Source organism: Melospiza melodia, chromosome 2 (assembly GCF_035770615.1).
Source record: "Melospiza melodia melodia isolate bMelMel2 chromosome 2, bMelMel2.pri, whole genome shotgun sequence".
Classification (NCBI taxonomy): domain Eukaryota; kingdom Metazoa; phylum Chordata; class Aves; order Passeriformes; family Passerellidae; genus Melospiza; species Melospiza melodia.
In genome coordinates, this window is record NC_086195.1 from 27545466 (window position 1) to 27568885 (window position 23420).

General features: G+C 42.3%; 1 protein-coding gene across 4 annotated transcripts in view; it reads right to left on the bottom strand.

Moving 5' to 3' along the window:
- Positions 1-2061: 2061 nt before the first annotated feature.
- SH2D1B (SH2 domain containing 1B) overlaps positions 2062-23420 on the bottom strand; it is a 74945-nt gene continuing 53586 nt past the window's right edge. For all 4 annotated transcript variants that reach the window (XM_063148209.1, XM_063148210.1, XM_063148207.1 and 1 more), the window contains 4 exons: positions 11813-12645; positions 8531-8594; positions 6070-6238; positions 2062-2939 (listed from right to left, as the gene is read on the bottom strand). In XM_063148209.1, the coding sequence (XP_063004279.1) occupies positions 2899-2939; positions 6070-6238; positions 8531-8594; positions 11813-11946 (408 nt within the window). In that variant the 5' untranslated portion in view covers positions 11947-12645 and the 3' untranslated portion in view covers positions 2062-2898. The remainder of the gene's footprint in view (positions 2940-6069; positions 6239-8530; positions 8595-11812; positions 12646-23420) is intronic.

Consider the following 23420-nt stretch of genomic DNA (forward strand, 5'->3'; position numbering starts at 1 on the left):
GGCCCGGCCCCTCAGACTCCCCACCCGGCCCTCACTCGCATTTCCCGCCGCCGCCGCCATCGTGACGCAGCGACCACTAAGCGCGAGCGGCCGCCGCGCGGCAGCACGGGAGACGTCGCCGCCGCCGCCATCTTGGTTAAGGGAGGCAGGGGCGGGCAGCAGCCACGGCTTGGGGCAGGTGGCGAGAGCCGGGGGAGGAGCCGCGGCCTCCGGGGAATGCGGGCGCTTGGACCGGTGATAGCGGCTTTAGGGCTCGCGTGCCGTCGGGGTGATCCAGAGGGATGCTTTTCCTAAGCGGAGCTCTGCGTGGTCGGGGGGAGCTGAGTCTTCCAGCCGCACAGCCTCTGGAGGGCTGCCTCCGATTGAAGCCGCCGTCTCTTCCCACCTGGCGCCCGCGACCCTGCCCTGTCTTCCTGCTGCCTTTCTACTACCCATGATCCTTTCCTCTCCTATTCGGCAGGGCTTAAGCCTGGCCAGAACCCAGCCTCCCCCTCCCGCGAGAGAGGCCAGGGAACCACAGGCGGGAGGGGGAAGTTTTAGCAGTGTCCTGGCGATGGTGGGGACCGAACGTGGGGCCCCGCGACCCTGCCTCTCGTCCCCCTCACACAGCGACCCCCGCAGGCCGCTGCGGGCACAGCGGCCGCTCCCGCTCCCTTTGCTGCTGCAGGAGTCCTTTCCTCGTACTCCTTGCAGCTGGAGTGCCCCGGGACATCGGGATCGCGCCCTTCTTGGACCATGTTCTTTCTTCCTTACACCATGTGCTCGAAGTTCCATTGTGCAAGAGGTACAAGAGGTTCCGCGCCCCCACTACTCAACGCCCCGACATGGACAAACACCCACTCACCGACCCACCCTTTGGAAGTCGGCAGGTAGATGCTGCTGTGTGAAGCCTTTTGAACATATTTTCTCAACTCGTGCACTGATTATTTTCTGTGATATTAGGCCTGCACATATGTGTAGGAACGTCTGTATCGGCCTCTGTATTTTCCTATGCCGTTAATAGGACAAACATTGCCCTAAAGGACAGGGGAGCAATGTGAATGTAAGGTAAATGTCATTGTCTCATTTAACTCTTTTAAGTCCTTGATCCTTCTTGTGTCCCCTTTCACATGACTGCTGCAAGGGAACGCTGGGGAAGTGACTGGAGTGTGGGCCTGAAGTCACCCTCAGTCCTGGATTCTGCCCCAGGAGCTGCAGCCACCAGGACTGGTGGTGTAAGACTGAGTCCAAAACACCCTGACAAGTGCCACCTGAAAGGCACCACGGCCGGGCCCTTGTCCTCTGTTCAGCCGTCAGAGTCACTCAGTAGGCACCATGAGGCACAGGCTGGGATTCCGTGTCACTCGGCCTTTTCCCAGTGTCACTGAGTGAGCACCTGGGGGACTGCTGAGACTGTCATTTCAGAAAAACTACAGTGCTGTGCTTTGTTGAGGACTGTGCTGCTGGAGGTGGGGTGTCTCAGCACAGCAGCTCCTTAGTCTGATACCTGTGATAACCAGCTATCAGACAGGCTGCAGGATTCTGCAAGTGAAGAGACACATTAGTTATGTGCTTCTACAGAGCAAGGGCTCTATGTCCCTATTTATGTCCCATAGTACATTTTTCATGGATGACTACTTTCTTTTCAATTAATGAAGTTTTGGACATATATTTTAGTATTTCTTGGCATTTCTAGGGTTAGTTAGTAGTCTATTTTTTTTTTGTCTCTTTCATGCTACAAATAGTAGTTGAGCCTGGAGCCAAAAACTGCAGCACTGTTAAATTCATAATTAAGTCCAAAGCTCTGAAAGATCTAAAATTAGTTTGACAAATAATAGTGTGAGAGAAACATAATAGAAAAAAGATCTAACTAGTATTACCCATTAAAATACATAAATAATTTGTGCAGGGTCTTAAACATGCAACAAATACAAATGTCTTCCTCACAGTCTCAAATGGTGAGCAAGTCTGTAGTAGTGGCTGGAAGGCTCAGGACATACATTCCAGTTTTGGCTGTGGCTGCTAATTGCAGGCCACCTTCAGAACTATTTATTAACGATTTAAAATTGGGGTTAATATTAAAGCAAATTTTTGCATTAAAAACAAGTAAACAACAAAAGATATATACATAATACAGAACTAATGGAAGTAGAAAATCAAATGGAGTAAGTATTCCCATAAGTACAGAACCTATTAAAAAAAGGATGTGTTCATGCTGACATGTATGTACAACTTGTAATCCTCTTGTAATCTGCCAGAGCCGTTCCTCAACGTCAAAATATTTCAAAGCATTTTCCTCTGGTTGGTTATTTATTTTTTATGGCATGGATTTAACACAGCATTTTTGTCTTAATTTGCATTATTCAAGCTACTGACTACTAGTATTCCTTGACATTGCTGAAATACTATTCACTCCTCCAACCTCATCGGTAACATGAATTATATGCAAAATAACAGAGTTTGGGGGTTTTAAAGCATCTTAAAATGCTAATAGTTTTGTCATATATGATTTTTATCAACACCTATCAATTCTGCCATAAATTACTGCTTTATGCCTTTTCATTTAATATATTTATATTGCTGCCCTCTAGCAGAATGTTCACTCTAGCAGTCAACATCTTGGACAATTTGCTGGTTAAAAACCACCAGAAGACACATACATGGACTCCTGCCCCCATACCTACGTGTGTGTGTTTGTGTCTGTAACAAAAATGCTTCTTTTATTGCTGAGCAAACGTGCATTATAGCTTGTACTGGATCTACTGGTTGAAGATGCAGCTGCTCTGCCAGTCTGCAAAAGGAGGAGGTAATTCCAGATGTAGAGCAGAGGACACCCAGCTGGAAGCTCTCCTCAGCTGAGGCCCTGTGCCAGGGCATGTCCTGGAATGGCAGCTTCCGAAACCATCAGGCACGGATCCTTCAGGGCAGGACATCAACATAATCAGCGCTGTCATCAGCTTCTGTGAAGTAATCAAACAAAAAAAGATGTCATTGCAAGGTGCTCTTCTGAAAGGCTGTGGGTGCAGCACAGCCTGTGGCAGGGCAGGTAGCAGTAACTCAGTTTGGTTTCTCAGTGTGCTATTGCAGGGCCAATGTTTAGGCCTCCTGTCCTATGGACTGGATTCTCCAGGAAAAGGCAAAGCCTTTTCTGAGCCAGCAAGCACTGTTGTAAACAGTTGTATTCACATGATACCCCTTCTTCCTGAGAAACAGTCAAATGTCAGAAATCATCTGTTCCTGCTAAATCAAATCAGTCGCTGAGATATCTCTGACTCTCAAAATGCATCCCTTGTACTGTAAATAAATACCCAAGAGAAAAGTTCTCATCCCAACTAAAGGAGGAGAGCCTGAAAAATCCTGTTCTCTCTTACATTTTGTAAGATTGGTTGCAGTTTTTGAGAAGCCAGGAAAAAGGCAGAAATTCAGTGCTTGGAACTCAAAGCTCCACTATGGAAACCGATTGCTCTTCAAACAGCTGCCCTCAGAAAAGCTGTTCCTAAGCTAGAAAACAAAGCTCAAATATCTCCAACCACCAGGATCATGTCCTCAGTCCCTTGAGGTGTTCCGCTGGTTGTGCTGCAATGCTCGGTCCCGCGTGCAGCAAAGCCAGCTGCTGGTGGCACGTGAGGGACGTGCTTGCTTTGGGGAGCACTGCTGTGCTTTGGGCAGTGCCTGTGTTTCGGAGAGCATGACATTTACATAAGCCCCTGCTGTGGACATGTAATAATGCAGCCTGAGAGGGAAGTTTGGAATGCTGTATAAGTGAAATTTAAATCAAAATTTAATAAAAACAATTCCAAAGTAGCTTGATTATTTCTAAAAAGCCTTCATATTTATGGAAGCCTGCCTATATTTTGACATTGAAATATAAGGGTTTATTTTTCTCCCTGTGATTCCAGATGAGGACACTGTTCATCTTCAAGAAAAATTCCTATTGCAACACCAAAAATTTCTAAAAACATATCCATGTTACTGCAATATTTTCTGTCTCCCTGCAACAGCAATGATAAGAAACCATAACAACATTTTTAGAGCAAATGTGGCATATTTGCTGTGTGATACAGGTGACAAGGTAATGTTGATGACATGGGAAATGTGTCTCTGTGGCTTCCCCTCAGCAAGGTTGCTGGGGGTCAGACCCCAAAACTGCAGCAGTGCACGCTGTGCTGGGGGAGCTTGGCCAGAGCAGTTGCACTGCCCTTATGTGTGAAACCCCAGCACAGAGGGGCTGTCTGTCAGAGTCTGAAATAGTTCATGCCTCAAACTTTATACCAAAGTTCTGCTCATTATAACAAAAACTGTATAAAGAAGTTACAACCAAAGAAGCCTCCCTGAAGTTACCCAAACTACTGAGATTAGATAAACGAAAACCCATTCTTCAATCACCTGAAACAAACAAGTAAACAAGGAAAAGAATGTGAGCCAAACCCAGCAGCCGTACTGAGAATCATCTCTGCCTTGCTTCAAGGTGGGGGAGACCATAGCCGTCAGACCCCTTTTCTGGGAGGAGGTTTGTACAGATTTCTCCCCCAGCCGAGGTGGGGGGAGGAAGTTTTGGCGTGTTTTTTGCTACGCAGGGGCAGTGAAACCATCCTCCCTTACACAAACTGGCTATGGAACCCCCAACCTTGGGAAGGCCACATCCATGGGGCATTCACGTGAGAGGCAGCTGAGAGAGTGCCTTAATCCATCAAAGACTCCCTGAAGTGCCCCCCAGAGTCGTTCCTGAAGCCTTGCATCACAGGACTGCACGTGATGCAAAAAACCCAGAGTCTGTTGTAAGAGACAATGGCAAACTCCCTGCCCCAGGGAGGTGCCTGGGTTTTCCTACCTAGCCTGAGTGTATATTAAGCCACTGGATTCTGTGCATTCTGGGGAGACCTTCACCACCAAGAAGACCAGCTGAGAGGATCAAAGGAACATTGTTGGGATTCATGGAGTGGTGATATTTTCTGTCACTCTGTTTCTGTCTTCCCCACCTCTTTCTCCTTTCTCTTCTTTATACTCTCCCTTTTCTCTCTCTCCCTCTCATATTTACTATCAAATAAAACCCAAACTATTGTCACTGGCATATGGTCTCATTTGCACCTTAATTTGGGCAGAGGCATTTCTAATAACTTTAATAACTGGATCATAACACTGCCCCACACCACTATGCTGAGCTGCTGTTGGGCATGAGATGCAAATCACAGGGCAGGGTGGAGACTCCAAAGTTTTGTTTGCTTTATGATATCTGTACTTAGCAAAAGGATTTCCCTTACTCCTGGCTGGGGCTCTTGGCACACTCTGCCAGAGGTGATGGAACAGTCTCAGGGTTATTTTGCAGCCCGTGGCCTGATGGATGCTGCAGCTCAGTGTTGTACAGCAGGAACATGAAGAATGGTGTGAGGGGTACTAGCAAGTTATCAACAGTATCTGCAGTCATGCTTCTCCGAACATGGGGCTGTACAACACAGTCTAAAGTTTTATGAGAATCTCTGTCTTTATTGTATCCACTAGCATAATTCTGTCAGGTAGAAGCCCTACACCTGGGAGTCGTGACCATAAATTAGCAGAAGAAGAGCAATGAGAGGCTGAACTCTGGTTCCAAAGCTGTGATCCTGAGCACAAGGCTATATGCTGATCCCTTACTCATGTTTCAATACAAATCACAAGCTGGCTTGCTTGCCTGCCCATCTTAGAACTAACTGAGTAAGGTTTTGATATAAATATATCTTAAAACCTGGACAATGAAGGTAAATGACAGCCTCAACTCCCAAGTGCAAGGGCCTGGTATCTTGCCAGAAGCACATTGAGTAAAACTGCAATATTCTGGTTCTCAGTCTTCTCCAGCCTAAAAGCATCAACATCCATGAACGAGACAGCTGGAGGCAGCTTTTTTCATCATTGTGTATCTCTAGTGATTTTAATTTGTACATTTGTGAGGGTAAGTAACCTGTGAGCTAAGAATAACCATTTCAGTGAACATAAGAGAGAAGGGAGGATGTAAAACTTCTATCCATACAAGACAATGTTTAGCAAGTATTCACCACAAACCTGTCAATGCTGTCATCTTTAAAAAACCCACAAAGGCAGAGCTAAGTTTCTCACCATCATAAACATTGTCCATTTCTGACTTGAACCTCTGGCTTCCTTGCAAGGCCTTCGGTTTCTTCACCGGGTAGCGGAGCTTTGTTATCAGTCCTTGATTTGGCTTTTCAAAAGCATATATTAAGTCCTTTAATGTTTTGAAGGTCCTCTCTGGAACACCTTCAGAAGTCTGTAAGGAAAGGATAACAGAATGTGTTTGCAAGTTCCCTTCACATGGGGTTCCCTAAATTAAAAGAATGATAAGTTGTTTCTTATTTACCAAGAAGCTGTTTTGTAAACATGTTTGGTGACAGAATATTGCAGTGTCCTTAAAACACTAGGGAGACCTGTTTGGAACCATGGTTATGGCATTAAAAGTAACCTCCCTCACCATCTTTTTTTTTCCAAAAAGAACAGCAGTTAAATTATTGGTGTAGATGTGTGCTGCAGCGATCCACTACAGCAGAGTGTTGAAAATTGACAGCATTACACACTGTACTCTGGTCTGAGAGCAAAAGTTAGGGATAACATATTTAGTTCTCACTTAAAATGATGCCTTTAAATAACTAGTTGACAAACAGAACTCAAACTTTTACAAAATATCAGCATTGGGAAGCCCAGGTCATGTGCAAAAAACTGTTCTTTAGGTGTGGGTTCATCTGACAGGACTGAACTGCTCCTGCAGCTCAGCCCTGCGTGGATCTGTGCATGGACTTTACGGTGCTGTGACTTCAGGGCAGTGACAGACAGTGAGCAGCCTACTAGTAGTCATTAAAAGAGAACGGGGCTTTCTCTTAATCTGTTAGCTAACAAAGAAACATGTATTTATTTTCTATAGTTTTCTGCATCCTTCATCTTTCATTCAGCCCTGGATGGACTGGGTGCCAATGCCTGTGTGTACTGGGTCTGGCTGGGATGAGTTAACTTCCTTCATAGCAGCCTACAAAGAGCTGTGCTCTGAATTTGTAACTGAAACAGTGCTGATAACACAGCCACCACGTTTTGGCTGTTGCTGAACAGTGCTTGCGCAGTACTAAGGATGTCTTTCTTGCACTTGGTTCCCCTGGGGAGTAGGCTGAGGGTGTGCAAGATGCTGGCTGTCCTATCTCACTCCATCTGACACTGTACTCAGCTATAAAAGCATAGGGAAAGGGAGGACGTTTGTGGTTATGTGTGTGCTGAGGCCTCACTTTCCAGGAGCTCACTAAATATCTGCCCCCTGATGGGAAGGAGTTGCTAAACTTCTTTGCTTTGCTTGTGTGCACAACTTTGCTTTACCTGTTTACCTATTACACTGTATTTTATCCAGGCCAGGAGTTTCCTCACTTTTGCTCTTTGTGTTCTCTTCCCCCAGTCCTGTCCTACTAAGGAGAGAGGGAGTGAGCAGCTGTAGGGGTGCTTAGCTGGTTGGGGCCAGCCTGCTGCACTCTAGAAAGCTCATGTCTGAATCTGGCATTAAAAAAAAACCCAAACAACCTCTCTTCCACATCAATACATTATTTTAGTCAATTATCTTAGTGAGGCAAAATAACCTGATTTAAAAATTTTAAGAACTGAATTCTTCTTTCACACTATTGGCAAAAATTTATAAGGAAGAATGGGTTTGAAAAGTCTAAAAATATCTGAGTTACCTGCTGACAAGAATGACGGCATAACCCCAGTAGAGTGGATAAGGTCCAAAACAGAATATTTTTTGTCAGTAAACCATTCTTCATTATGGGAAATTTGGTCTTTCATGCACAGGCAAAGCCACTAATAAGCAATAAATTACCAGCATATGAGAGCTTGGCGTGTTCTTTATGAAGTGATTTCCTCATACCACTTAAATGCTGCTTAATATTGGCAATCCTCTTGGCTGTGCTAGTACAAGCAGGGGAGTGAGCCAGCTTTTAAGTGTCCTTTCACATTTCCTGGGGATTTGGTTGATGCACTTGTTTTACTTGAATAAGCAGCATAATTTGGCATTGTCACTTCAGATGCCTCACAATCACACAGAATTATAGATTCTTTAAATCAAAAAGATCATTGCAATATCCCAGATCCTTATGAAATGCTGCATGCACTAGCAGTGCTTTCAAGTAGAAAAAGGTAATTAGGAACAGGAGAAAGTAAGAAACAGGAGAAAGTAAGAAAAGTAATAGATATTTCATCAGTGCTATCAAAAAGAAATGGACAAAAGAGAAAACAGCTGGTTAATAAATAATAGAGCCACTTAGATTATAACTAAATTCTGCAAACACAAGAGCTACTTTTTGAGGTCATCTACAATAAGAATTGAGTAGAGAGCAAACTTGGAAATATTTTCTATAGTATTGTGTTTATGGATTTTTTTTAATCTATGATCATAGACTAAAATGATAATAGATTAACACTATCATAGATCATTGATCATAGATGAATCTAAGATATTTTAATATATGGGGTTTTTTTTAAATCTATGCTCCTTAATGCAATCTTTAGAGATGCAATGAGAGTTACTCACCTGTATTCTAAAATATCCTTGGTCTTCTCTGAAGATACGGTAAGTGTAGATGAGGCCCTCAAAGCTGTGAAAAAACATTGTATATGTAACACATCACATTAACAAAGTGGACATATCTGTAAACAGTATTAAAGACATGAAAAGTGCAGTAAAATTGAATGAGGCAGAGACAGGAAAGCAAAAGAGAAGAGATCTTAGAGATTACAAAATTACAAAAATGAGTGAAGGTTTAATATCTTGAAATACAAGATTACTCTGACCAGGAGTTTCAAAGAACATATGAACTAAGCCTAACACAGGCCTTTAACAATCATAATTTCATTCCACAAACAGCACTTCTTCTCATCTCTCTCTTATCTTCCTCACTTTTCTAACCTTCATTTTTTATTTCTGTCACAGGAAGGCTGTTGAATTCTTGGAGAGATGTAGGAAGAAAATGGCTTCCAGTCACTAGCACCCAGAAAATGATGGCATGGCTCCTACTTCTGAGAATAATGTTATTCCTTTGCATTTCCCAAGGTTTTAGTCATTGTTATTTTTTATAATAAGCATGTGTTTGAACACTGAGGCTACTGATGTCTTTGGATATATTTTGTCAACAGAAATAAAAGCTTTATCAGATACCACAGTAGCAGCAATTCAGGAGGTGGACTGGAGATCGTGACTGTGATCAAAAAAGGTAGCAGAGTTGCAAGAAAATATACATCACACAAGTGAGGAGGTTGGGGAGAGGTGGGAGCAGCATCTGAAAACAAGTTTTTTTAACTTGTGTGCCAGTTCATCAGGAGGACTTCAGCTGTGGCTATGTGAAGTGAATTGTCATGAGAAGGAGAATCTTGGGGCAGAAACCTGGCTCAGGGCACTTGCACAAAAGTGAAGGGTTACTGAAAATAAACTACTTTGTTCTGCAAAAAAAGTTACTATGAACTGAAATTAGAATAAGGCTTTCAGTTATAATACGTTTAATTCAAAAAGTGGTATCACAGGGATGCATATTTTGGTTTTTGTCTTCTTGAGATACCTGTGGAAATATACATGTTCCTTGCTGAAAAGTACTTTTACAAATGTGAGTGCTTACAGAGACAGAGAAGTGAGAAAAAGAAATACCAGGAACTGATCATTTTTGAAACTTGTTCCTTTCTGATCAAATATTAAAATGTTTCTGCCTGGATATTATTCAGGTACTTTAATTCTTACTAAATGAACATGAAAATACCGTAAAAATGGAAAGTTCTGCCTCCTCATTAACTACTAAATGCTTACCAAGAGCAAGTAAAGGGTAAAAATAAACAAAATGTTTGGTCTGGAAGAAAGGCGAGGTGAGAGGGAAAATGGCATGTTGAACAGTAAGGAGAACAGTAGCAAAACCAGTAGGTCTGAACTGAAGTGCTGTCAGAGACCTGGGATAATTCTAGATGAAAGAGACAGTGTGCTGTGGAGGAAGAGCCATGCACCTTGCCCAGTTAGAGAGATGAATTTGAACTGGTCACACCATTCTGCCTCCCAGCTCCTCCATGGGAATGCTCTCCCCCCCATATCCCAGCAGAAAAGGACAAGAAAGTTTGTTTGCTGTAGCAAGTGGATCAATGTCTCTGCCCACAGATCAGGTAATTTGAGAAGGGCTTATCAGTTTGCACATAAACCATGTTAGGTGCTAAACAAGGCGTTGAGATGCAATGCTAATTCAAAAGTTGCTTTTGAACATCACTAAGAGTTTCAGTGTTGGTTGCCCCCAGTTTTAGGGCAGTTTGCCTAGTGAGCCACTGCCAGGCAGCCCAGTTTCTGCGGCAGTTCTCATCCAGTGCACTAATACTATTCCATGTGCTGTCTGAACACGAGCCTTGCTCTGACCTGTGCAAGCCACCATCTGTGTACCACTGCTGCTGCTCTCGCAGCTTAACTATGCCATTTGTTCATGTCAGGATTATAGGCAAATCCACTAAACACTTCAGTTTTTATCAGCTTTTAACACTAAAACCCACAAAAGCAAATTGGAAGGCATGATTTTTCATGTGCCTGCGCAGAATATTGTGGCAGGCAGATATGACAGGCCAAAGTGTGTCTGCAAGACATCACAAGACAAATCTGCTTTGCCCTTAAAAAAAAAAAGATTAAAGGAAAAGCAACTGTGTTGGTGTGGCCTAACCCAGGTTCTAACATTGTCATTCTTCCTCTGTGTCAGGTTCCCCATTTGTCCCTTGTGACAAGGTATACATGTGCCTTCCCTCCCACCTCCTTGCCCTCCCCTCAGCCCCTGCATTGTCTCATTCCACACCATACTGAAAGCAGGTTCCTGTAGCTGCCTTGCTGAGGGCTCTGTTTGTCCCCAACTTGCTATTTCTCTTCAACTCATTCTGTTATTTTGAAGATCTGCTTTCTTCTACCTGCCAACCCAGTAGTACTCCATTTCTCTCTCTCTTTTTCTCCCCTTTCCATTGATTTGTTTCATAACAAATTCATTTTTAGTGATTGATAAAAATATCTTCTCATATTTGTTCATTAATTAGATGTTAAAAGGTTTTCATGTCACATTCAAACGTATCTGCAATAAGAGTGCAAAACCTCATAGGTTCAAACAAAGACCTAGATTCTAGTTTTTAAACTTTGAAGGCATTATGAACAGATCAATTATATATGAAAAGAGTAAAAAGGGAAATAAAAGTACTATTCCTCACAGAAAAAGAAAATAATAAAATTTTAATTGTGGTAATTAAAGCTTTGGACTAGAAGTAGCAGTTTTCTATGCCCATCTTGTCTGTGGATTTGTCATATAAATTCAGACAGAACTTTGTCATTTTCAGCCTCAGCCTATGTTCTTACATCAGGTAAAATTCCTTTGAAACACAAGACTGAGTTTTTATCAGACAGAAAGTCTACAAAGAAGGAATTGTTTTGTAACATGCCATGAGACTTTTCAGTGTCTCAACAGTGCTAAAATGCTGTTTACTCATCATTACAGAGGTAGTTACTTTGAGTAAGGATCTTAGCATATTTTGGCAGGCTGAGTTATTTTTCTGGGCTACCCTTATTGTCTGCAGAGAGAGACCAGCATCACCAGACTACAGTTCATTTATCAACTGTTACATAAAATAGCTTTTTGGAAATGCCTCCCCCTTATTTGTCACTATAAAGGAAACCTAAAACAACCAGCACTACTTGAATACATAGACATGCTCCCTTGGAGTCTGTTAATATCAGGGAAGAACTATTAATTTTAGAGAAGACGATTGTTGTCTTTGGATCCAACTGAAAGCTCATAAACATCAGTATTAGAGTACTTACAAAACACAGAGACACAAGGCTCCTTCCACACTCTCACTCTCCCGTATTAAATAGCTGCCATTCTTTTTCTTCTTGCTCAGCAACTCTTCACAGGTTCTTCTTGTTATTTTTCCATGAAAAAATGGGAATTCCATGGACCAAAGAAAACAATGGGTCCTGCCTTTCAAAGCAATTCTAGAGCAAGTCAGAAGCCTAGCATGAGAAGAAACCTTATTCCAAAGGCAGCTTGCTGTGGATGTCTGAAGTTGGAGGTGCCAAGGACACACAGGAGCCCATGTGTGTTGTTTACTGAACTGTCCCCAGTGAGGTGGGTTAGCTCTGCAGCTTGACAGCTCATGAGCTCTGTGGAGGCAGGAAAAGGTTGGTCTACACTGGTCACAGTCCACATCAAAAAGTAAGACACTTTTGTCACATTATACCAGCAGATTTTTGGGTTATGTATCACACCTCTAGACTATGAAATACTAAGTTGACACTGAGGTATAGTTACATTTTTAAGTTAACTTTTATGTTTAAAGTGGCTCAAAGCCCAGAAAATAGGGTCCTATGCTTCAGGAATAAGTCAGGACTGTATAGGAGGATAAAATTATGTAAAAGTACTCTTGTCTTTTTTTCAGGTGATTTTGAGAAGAGAAAATAAGTATTTGTGATATTTTACTCAGCATCAGTCATGAAGCCATAGGATGTGCCAGAAAAAAATTGGCAATTCTCTCTTCATGCAGAGGTTTAAACAAATTTCATCAAAATCAGCTGTAGAAGGACACAAGGTGTTTAATGGAGGAACAGTGTAAGATGCACGGACTGCTGTCATCTTGATCACAGTGAAAAAAACCCTGTAAAAAAAACAAGGTAAATACTGGTGGAACACTGTAAGGAAAATCAACCATGTTTTACATGCAGCTGTTACATTCGTGTTTTTTCTCTGACAACTTTGTACACACAAAAATCTTATATTAACATTTGTGTGTTTAACTGCAAGTTGATCATGCGTCACACTAAGACCATTTCCAGATGGTATCTTAGTTATTTCAGGAATAAAGTACCTCTAAAAAGGTACTGTTTTGTCTCAAAGAAATGTAGAAACCTAAGGAAAAAAGATATCGCAAGAGAGAAACCGAGAAATGGCAAGTCCAAGGTGATGCTGTTGCTGAGGTCTGTCCTGCGGTGACCACAAGTTACTGATAAAACAAGTCCTGATCACCAAGGGGATGAAGTTGTTTATGTAGTTAGATCCTCCAGTTTCAGCTGTCTGCAGACAGCTGCATTTGGAATAAGTCTTATTTTATCCTCCAATGGGATGGGGATAGCGATATTGGGAGGGAAATATCCCAGTCTTCTAAGCATCCTTAAGAACAAACATCCTTATGTGACAAAGATTCTCCTTCTTATCAAATGCATTGGTATTTTCCTCAGGTTAAAACTGTTTGTGGCCTTTTTTTCCTCACATTGTATAAATAAACATTTTCCATGAGGTATTGTGAGGTGAATGGCTTTTCCAGAAGCCCAGCTCTACAAATGAAGAGCAGCAACTGCTCAGCACTGTCCTGCTTCAGGCAGGTACTCTGCTTGCATTGAAAGGAAGGTAGATAGGAAACAACTGCAAATTCCTCTTTCAAGAACATAATAAAGAGACGTTCTTCACAATTTTCCCTGAAGGTCTCATTACCTAGGTGTAAAAATATAAGACAGTAGTTTTGGTAGATCTTGCAGCTCTGAATGTAGAATTTACCTAAAGTGAAACAGCAACCACATGCTACCTGCTGTCGGCTTAGCAGAGTGTTTGTCTGATTTAAAAAATCCTAAGGAGGAGAAAGTGCTTGAGGAGAAATGGGGCTGGGGTCTCCTTCCAGCAGTAGTCGCCAGCTGCTGTCCCAATCACCTTCCTCCTCAGTCAGTCTCCACAGCTCCCTGAGAGCATTCAGGAATTAACATTGTCCTTTTACCTCACCTCACCCGTCTGCAATACTCAAATGGACCTGAGAATAGGATTGAATACTTGATTTAAAAGCAGAAATCATTGAAATGCACTAGAGAAAGAGATCTGGGAGGGAAAAAGGAGGGAGACTGTAAATATGGTCTGGTCAGTCACTAAATATATGTGACTAAATATATGTCACTAAAATATATGTGTGGGTGTGGGGTTGTGTGTGTGTTTGAGGGCTAATCCAGAGCAAAACCACACAAATATACAACAAATAGAAAACAAATATACAACAAATATACAACAGGACTTGCAGATCCCAGCCTGGGACACATGTTGATGGATGCTGTGTAACAACTGGCAGGTGGGGGATTTCCTGGTCAGTCACCACAGAGCTGCACCGTGAGGCTCACCACAACTTGTACCACACAGCACTGAATCTTTACAGCGCATGTAGGGCTCACATAACAATATATTTCCATGGGCCTAATGTAACCTAATGTAAACTCTGAGCAAACATTTCCTAACACAAACATTTCCAGCTTAACAAATCTCACAAGTATTTTTGGCTTACACAAACCTGCATACCCAGGCTGCCTCCTCAGCCAAGTCTGAAGAGTGGTAAGAAATATGACTTGATGATCTTAAGTCTGATATAATGTATGATAAGAGACTTGGGGAGCTGAAATGGCAGTGATGCCCCAAGGCAGTGGGGCTTGGGTGGCGGAGGCAATTGCACCAGGCTGAGCCTCTGGGAATCTTAGCTACACCAAACCAAGCAATAGCTCTCGGTAATCTGTGCTGAAAGTTATTTTACTCCATTCCAAAACAAAATAGTGGGTTTTTTTATTTCGCATCCACTTAAGGAGATTTCATAGTTCCTAGGATGGCCTCTTGCAGTGACTGTCCTTTCAGATGGTAGAGAACAGGGGGAAAACAAAGTTCTTTTTCCTGAGAGTCTGTCTCTTGGCCTGCTTCTACCATAGCATGGGAAAGAAACAGAGTTTCACTTCCTAAAAATCTTCTGTATATCAAAACAAGCACATCCTTCAGTCAATCTTGCACTTTCTGAAGTTATTGCAATCACTTCTGAAGGAAGTATTTTTCCATAAGCCGCCTTTTCTTGCGATTGTTCTCTTTACTTTTCTCTGGCACCACTTTGGCTACTACTTCTATAAAATTTGATGCCTATAAGTAAGCAAGTCTTTTGATTAGAATAGCAGGATAGTTAGCCACTCTTTCCTTCACAAATAGGTGCTAGAGAAACAAGACATGCAACATTTTGGCAGCAGTGCCAAGCCCTTGTTGACCGTTTAGATCATTGGTTTTCTGCCATTCAGCTGCCTGGACTAATTTTCTTTTTTTTCCTCCTGTTATTGTAAAACATAGCAAGGCTATTTCATAGTGACCCCTCATATTAACAAGCACAGTTGGAGCTCTGGTTCTGCACTGTCTCCTGGCTGCAGCTCCAGCACAGGAAAGCTCTTGACGGTGTCTTCTGTAAGAACAGGAAATCTGGGGAGAAGCTAGGCTGCATGACAACAGTGAGGGTGAGACCTTCAGCGAATCATCAGGCACACTGTGGGATATCGGGGCTAAATAAAAGCTGTGGTCAAAAGCAAAACTAGTGTGCTTAAACTGTTGTGAGTAAAGCAGGGAGCTGAAGGTCATTTGTTATCTAGCCAGAAAGAAAAAAACAGCCACAACATAAGAAAACTGAAAGTAAGTTGAGTTCTAGCTAAATCTCCTGAAATATGAGCTCTTGTTGATTTGGGTCTCTGGGCAGTCCCAGTCCTGTGGCTTACTCTATGAACAGAACCAATAATGTTTTTGCAAGAAGAACTGTTACAGCAAAAAATTACATTTAATTTCAATTTACAGCTTTAGCATGATATCTACATCAGGCTGTACTTTTGCAATTTACTGTGCCTGGACACAAAGGGATTTTTTAGTAGCATCCGTTGATGGCAAGATTTACTTGATACTGAAAGAAAAATCATTATGATGTAAATTTAAGAAGAAAATTGAACTAGTGTGTCTGTTACTTAGAGATTGCTGCTACAGCTGTCTGTGGAGCCCCAAGGCATCAGAGCTCTCCCATTGGCTTTCTAACAAAATATAAACCTAGGAGGAAAAACCTGTTTTATAACTCTCTTAACATACTGCCCATTTTTTAAAGTACAAGTAAAGAGAAAATGGTAGTTCAGAATGAAGGTGGTAGTCCAAAATGAACTGAGAATGATAGTTCAAACTTGTCTGTGCTAAAATTTGAATTAAAAAGTTACAGAGCCAAACAATTAAAAAAGGTTTATAAGACATGAATATATGTACAAGTAGTGGGTTTTGGTCTTAAAAATTATCTAGAATGTTGCTTAAATGTTTACTTAAAGGATAGAGACATAAAACAATAATTTCCTTCTCACTGGCAACCACATTGTCAGGGTTCAGAGTGATCCATATTCAATTACTCCCTGAGATTATAATAGCTGCAATGTTTGTATTTAAGCGTTATGATATGCCTCTGAGGCTCTTGTTAATAGATCCCTTGGAGTGAATTAGAGTGAAACAATACTGAATGTCCAGTTTATATATGGCATACTTATTTTAAAACAATTTAATTGCAGCAGAAAGAAGGAATGTAGCTGTTTTAGTTATTTTCTACAAAAGTATAAAAATATACCCTGAAAATTCAGCTTCTAAGACATCATTCATTGGTCTCAAATATCACATAAATCAATTAATGAAATGCAGTAAGAAGTTAGCTCACATCATAATGCCCCCAAAGTACTGCCTTCCTGTAAAGAAATGTGCAAATAAAGCTGTAGGAAGTGACAAACCTCACTTACACATAATCACATTTCTGTACTTCCTTTACATACTCCATCACATATAACTGCACTATAAAAGTTTTAGCTTTTGTCTTAATATTTGACAAGACTCTATCCAGGGTGTTTATCTGTCCTTCACATCTAGAGTCATATTAACAGTGCCATCATTTTCACCTTGTGACTTTTCTCTTATTAGTAGTTCTTTTTACCATTACTAATATAATAACACTTATTTCCCACCCCATCCCCCATAGCAGTGAGGCACTGAATAATGTAAAGAAAAGCAGGATGACAACACACAAACTTAACTTAACTTGCATTGTTTTCTAAACCACTGGGGTGCCAGCATTTAACTTTTATCCCACAACTACCAAACTTCTCTCACATAACCCTCTTCCTTTCCTGATGGTCTGGGCAGCACTACAGAGAGGTGGTCAGAGAACCAGGCTCTCCAAGGATGTGCAGTCCATGCACAGGACAAAATGATGGTCCCAGCTCTCAGGAGTTTACAGGACAAGTTCACACAAGGCTTGGATTCATATCTTGGGCAAGACAGACATGAATACCCATACAGAAGCTTATGCTTGAAAGTATCAGCTTTCTAAAGCTAAAGGCTAAAACACAAATAGGAGTTTAAGTCACAGACTTAAAAATATGGGGTCAAAAGAATAGGCCAGGAGAACTGATTAAAGCTGAATTTATGGAGCATGTAATAAGCAAAGAAAGCACTAAGGCTGCCTATCTGGGTTAAGCCAAAAGCCATCATCCCACTTCCAAAAATGGTTACTAGTGGGTATGTAGAAAAAGAAACAGGAAGATACATGTTTTTTGTACAAAGGTGAGTACAGTTCTTGTACATAAGAGGATAATACTGTGAAAGGCCAGCCAGGATAGGAACCTTATCTGTAAAAATCAGTAGGAAAAAACATGTCCTGCTAGACAGAAGCTGCAAAGTTCAGATGAAGTCTGAATATGGGAACCTACAGATGCCCCAGCAAAGGTGACATTCAGCTTGGTGTCCCTTTAGTTGTGCCTTGTGGTAGAAAACATAATGGAAGAATGGTTTTAGGGAAAACCGGCTTGGTAGCCCCAGATTCCAAGAGAATGCATCAATTAATTTAAAGGGTTCTGTTAGCCAGTTGTCTCAGTCAAAATCTTCTGTGATTCCTCAAAGAAAAGCCAGAAGGAAGCAAAGGGAATCCCTGAAGGAGAGTGGAAATCACAACAGAGCAGATCATAGGCTAGAAGGGAGGGAGGCAGACAAAAGGGGCACAGAATAAGCAGCAGGCCATGGGAAGCATAAGTGAGATGCTGTAAGGAGTCCTTACAGTGAGGGTCACTAAGAAGAGTGGCTGGTGTCTCACAGCCAGTTCCACTCACCCAGCAGGTCAGGGGCTGAGGTCAGCCACAGGGGAGGGAAGGGCACAGGAAAGGCAGCAAAGGAGGGAAGGGAACTGGGGAAAAAAAAAGATTAATGAATGAAACAGAATCTGATTTTCCTAAACAATCAAAGGCTGATGAGAATAATAAAAGGGGGAAAATATCTAAAGACCATTTGGCTTACTTTTGTTTAAAGACACAGCAAGCACTGATGCTTGCTCATATGACAAGGGATTCATTAGGGCAGTATGAAGTACAGTATCATGACTTTCATGTGAACATGGCCCATGAACTGCATTGCAGGATGGTTTTCCCACACTGCTTCAGCTTCTCTGATCAAATTAATTTTTATCTTCTCCAGCACAGTTGTATATGAGCAGGTGAATTTTTCTCTTTTTCAAGGGCAGTTTATAAAAGTGACCTGAGTACAGACCATGAGAGGATTCCCAGCTTTTCTGTGGATTTCAGAGCCCAAGAGCTTCACTTTGGCAGCTTACTATTTGCCTGCAAAGGCACCTGCCCTCTCTCCATGAGACACATTCTCCCTAACCCTTAGCTGGTTTCCTCCTAGATTTCATTATTTTGCAAATAATTAGATGAAAATTTATGAAATTAGATTGTAGTTTAGCATTTCAGCCCAAATCAGTTCTTGTAGACCCCCAAACTAGTTAGACAATCTTTGTTCTTTTTGACACAAATTAGTAGAGGCCAACATTTATCAAGGGCTTTGTGTTTTTACAGCATGCCTAGGCTAGAAGTGCTGAGCCAGGCAGGAACACGCTTTCTCTCACTTGATTAACAGGGGAAAAAGAAAGGACTTGAACAACTATAGCTGTTCAGCACAGCTATAATAGACTGTCTTGCTGATGGAGTTCTCAGTTCTGTTCCATTTTGACTCCCTTTCACAGATAAAGCTTCCCACTGCTACTGTTGCTACTATCAAATTCATATTCAAACCCAAATGCTCCATCTCACAGCATGAAAGCTGAGTGCAATGATTCTCTGGCTTGGTGCCTCTGAAAATAACTCCACTGCACTGGTTAAAATAATCACGAAGGAGGAAGCAGAAATTAAAATTAACGGCACAAAAACTTCAATTTTTCTTTGGAAGTCTGAGAGTTTATCAACAAAGCTTACTTAACTCCTGTAGAGGAGAGAGGGGTAAGATTTTGTGCTTACATAAAGACTATTATGATCTATTTGTATAGATATGCTCCATTAAAAGGGAGGAAAATACATCTTACTGTGCAATCATTTGTGGTTCAGCTCATCTCTGCAACCTGACACACTGGCAGTGCAAATGTGGCAAGCCTTCCCTGTTCTGTTTGTTGAGTCTGTCCTACTTGCAGCTCAACACCTCACTTCTGTGATCTAGAGAATACATCTCTTTGGATATGAATTCACAAGGACCTTATTACTCACCTGTGAAGAAAAGACTTGTTATGAGACACCACTTAACATATATGCAAAAAATTTCCAATGTTCTGCAACTGTGAATAGGACCAAAAGAGAGAAACTGCAGTGCAGAAACCCTTTACATACAAAGAGCCCTGAACGCAGCCCCTGGGGATGACTGGCATGGCTGCAGGGTGTCCCGGGTGCTCCCAAGGGACAGTGACCTGACCCAGGAGCTGCTTCCAGTCAAGGTGCGCCAGGAAACTGTCAGGGATGACTGCCTGGTCCTGGCCCTGACTGTCCCCAGCCCCATGGAAAAAGCCCTGAACGTGACTGTAAAACTGTGCAAGTGGAACATCTGGATTTACAGAAAAATCAGATGTTATCCACAAGTCTCCTTGCAAAATTGGAGATTATTAGTCTCGTACTAAAAGGTGATTTTTAACAGCAGACCTTTCAGCAGACTATCAAGTAATCTGTTTTCTTGCACACCCTCTGAGAGCCCTATTAGGCCCTTCCGCTCTGCAGCCCGCGCTCTTTACTACATGCTGGGCTTTTTGTTTTAGTGAGGAGTTTTTTCAGAAGTTTTACTGCTGAAAAATATGGAAGGCCTGTCATGCTGGTTTGTCACTTCATGATCCATTAAACTGCCTTCTCAAACTGAGAGCTGCTCTGTAGGTTTCCTTAACAGCTTTCATAAAATAACATTTCACTCAGCTTGTTACAGACAAATATGCAATGGTTACATCTAATACTGGGCTAACAGCAGGTGGAGTAGAAAGGTACTCAGTTGTTAAATTTTAGATCCCCAAAACAAGTGAGAAATTTCTTTCATAGTGACTGAGAAAACGGATTTCTGGATTATGTTACAGAATTTGTCCAGTTATTTGTTTTAAACTGCAATTAAATTATGTATAGAAACTAAGAAGGAACCAACAAGGTAACTGATATAAATCAACAGAGAGATCTCACCTCTGTATTAGCATATTGTATTTGGGCAATACACATCTCTCTATATCTATCTAAAGAGAGGCAGAGGGGGCTTTTGTCACAATTCTTAGAGCAACTCCGTGAAGGGATAGGACTCGAAATTGAGACCAATCTCAAGAGGCTTCTGGGGGGCTCCCTTGTATTGATATTTTTGGTTGGAACACGTCATTTTCCCTCCCCTTTTTACATTTCACTCAGCTGAGTTGAGAGAGAGAAAAGAAAAGGAGGGTTCCTTTTGTCATCTCAGGAAAGAATAAGGCTGATGGGTACATAGTCACCCTGTGTCCAGTGGTGATTGATAACTCCCAGTACACTGCATACCTTTTGTGTTGACTTCTCCCTGGATTGAGGGCTACAGCAGGATGCTGAGGCCAGCCTCAAATTTTGATATTTTCATTAATCAGTTCCAGCCTTGTATAAGGTTTGTCACTTCAAAAACAGATGCTCTTATATGTTAAAGAACAGGTAGGGAAGAGAGCAAGGCAGGGATTTAACCACCCCGCTCACCATGGGCTGTCCTGGTTTCCTCAGAGACAGCACTGTGGTGGTGCAGGAGGAGCAGGGCTGCCCCATGGGCCACACAGCACCTGCCGGAGCCAAAAGCAGTGGCTGGGCTCCCTTTGGCCCTGACATCCTCGGTGCCCCAACACAGTCACTCTGCCAGCTGTCTCAGGGAGGGCTGAGACACCTGCCCTGCCTAATGGTCACTGGATGCAGGTATGCACAATGGCTCTTCCTGCAGGAGATAATCCTGGGCTGGCTGTGATAGTCATCAAGCTTCTAGCACCATTCTACCTTCATTTCTCAAAGAGAAAAAACCCTTTCATGAGATAAAAACAAAATAGAGAGATGAGGGTATGATAGCTAAACATCCTTATGTGCCCATTCCTGAAGCAACAAAAAGCAGTGTCTCTCTCCCTCTGCCAGGGGAAGAGTAATTCTTCAACAAGATGTACTTTTGGGAGAAATGAAGGTCCAATAGGTCTGCCAGTGATTTTTCCTTAACCCACACAGTATGCTATTACCATCAGTCAGCTACCCAAACTCCATTTTCAGTCTGCTTAAAAGGGAAAAATGAAGATTTTAAATTTGCGTGGTATGCAAAGAAGTCATGTATTCAAGCATCTGTAGCAGGACACTCTGGGCTAGGGTACAGCAGCTCAAACTTTGCCTCATTTACAAGTTGGCAATGATGGACTGAGCAAAGAGGATTTTTGGAGCTGAAGAATGCTTGCCAAACAATCTCAGTTTAGACCCGTCATGAGCAAGTGCCAGACAGATGCTTCCTGGCTGAGGCTGGCACCTCAGTACGGGTGTGCAGGCCCTGAGAGGAGTGTGAGAGCCAGAAGTGTTGAGGAGGAGAAACCCAAGAGCTGATAATATCTCTTTCAGCAATAAAGCACATTTGCTGAGCAGGTGTATTGGGTCTGAGCTGGAGTTTCTTTTCCCTTAGAAGCTCTCACAGTGCTGTGCCTTGCATGGGTAGCTGGAAAGGTGTTGATAACACGCCAGTGTTTTGGGTACTGCTGAGCAGCACTGGCACAGCATCAGTGCTGCCCCTCCACATAACCCCACCCCATCAAGGGGCTGGGGTGGGCAAGATCCTGGGAGGGGACACAGCTAGGAGAGCTGACCCAAATTAACCAGAGGGATATTCCACACAGGGTGTCAGTTCGGACATAAAAGCTAAGAAAGGAGGAGAAACTGGGAGAGCAACTTTTGCTCTTCTGGAGCAACCACTCCACCTGCTGAAGCCCTGGTTCCTGGGAAATGGCTGAACATCTCTTGCAGATGGGAAGTAGAGAATAAACTTTTTTTTCCCCTCTCTTTGCTTATGCACTCCCATACTTTCACTTTTGCTCTAGTAAACAGCCCTATCTCAAACTATGAGTTGTTTTCCATCCTATTCCCTCTCCCCTGTCCAGCTGGGAAGGGGAGTGGTGGAGTGGCCTGATGAGCTGGCACCCAGCCAGAGTCAGCCCACCACAGCAGGCACAACACGTACTTGTACATGATTGACAGTCAATCATTTTAAAAAGACCAGTCCAGCTTTTTCATGGGGGGGACTTCTAGCATGTCTCCCTAAGGTGTCTGAAGATCCTTCTCTTACATGGAGATGCCCCTCAAGGATACCCCTCAAGGCTGGGTGAAAATGATTCCCCATGGCCATTGGTATGGGTGAGTAACATCAATATATATTTGATAAGCTAGCTCTGATATTGATTTAATAAGAAGTACACTATATTTTTAGTCTTACTTTGTAGTAAATAATTCTGATTAAAGCCTTTTGTCTTTTGGACATTTTGTTCTTTTCCATTTTCACTTTTTCAATTTTTACTTTCTTACCTAATAACTAACAATTTTTTTTTTTAAATAGTTAATTTTATTAATACTGAATATCTGGTTTGCTATCCTAAATCCTGCAGGACAAACTCAGATAGAGGTTCTATTTCACCTATACATTCTTTAGGTACAAACTAATGACCATGTCTGGGGGCAGGACTGGATGCAGCTGCACCTTGACTCCTCTCTGAGAAGGAGTTTGGAAAGCATGATGATACATCCTGCACCGTGTGACTCAGCAAGAGGGTCTCCCTGATAAACTTTTCTCAAAGTTTCCATTCAGTTGTGCAACAACATCCAGTGCAAAGGCTATGGGTAGCTGTTGTCACAGCTCTGAAATGGCTTTACAGATACCAGGAACGGTGGAATGAGGGACTGCCAGTTTTGGGGAATTGCTGGGCTTTCCAAATAACCTGCAGAGCCTCCAGGCCTCCAAATCTTCCTCTCCTTTCTCCTTCAAGGCACCAAAAATATGAAGTATAAGCACAAATTACAGCACCTCTGTGGGCCCTGGGTTTCCAAATCCCCAGAAGTGGGAATTAAATGAAATGTTTGCATCTTCTTTGCAGAAACAGGAGACATAACCCAACTGATTTTGGACATCTGACTGAATTATACAAACTATGGCCATGAACCATGTCACCCAACTCCCAAAACTGGCTCTTTCCTCTTGGGCCATCTGAATCCCAAATTGTCTGACACAGATGCAGGAGACTGTTTACAGGGGCAGATTGCAACTCCTGCTTCAGGT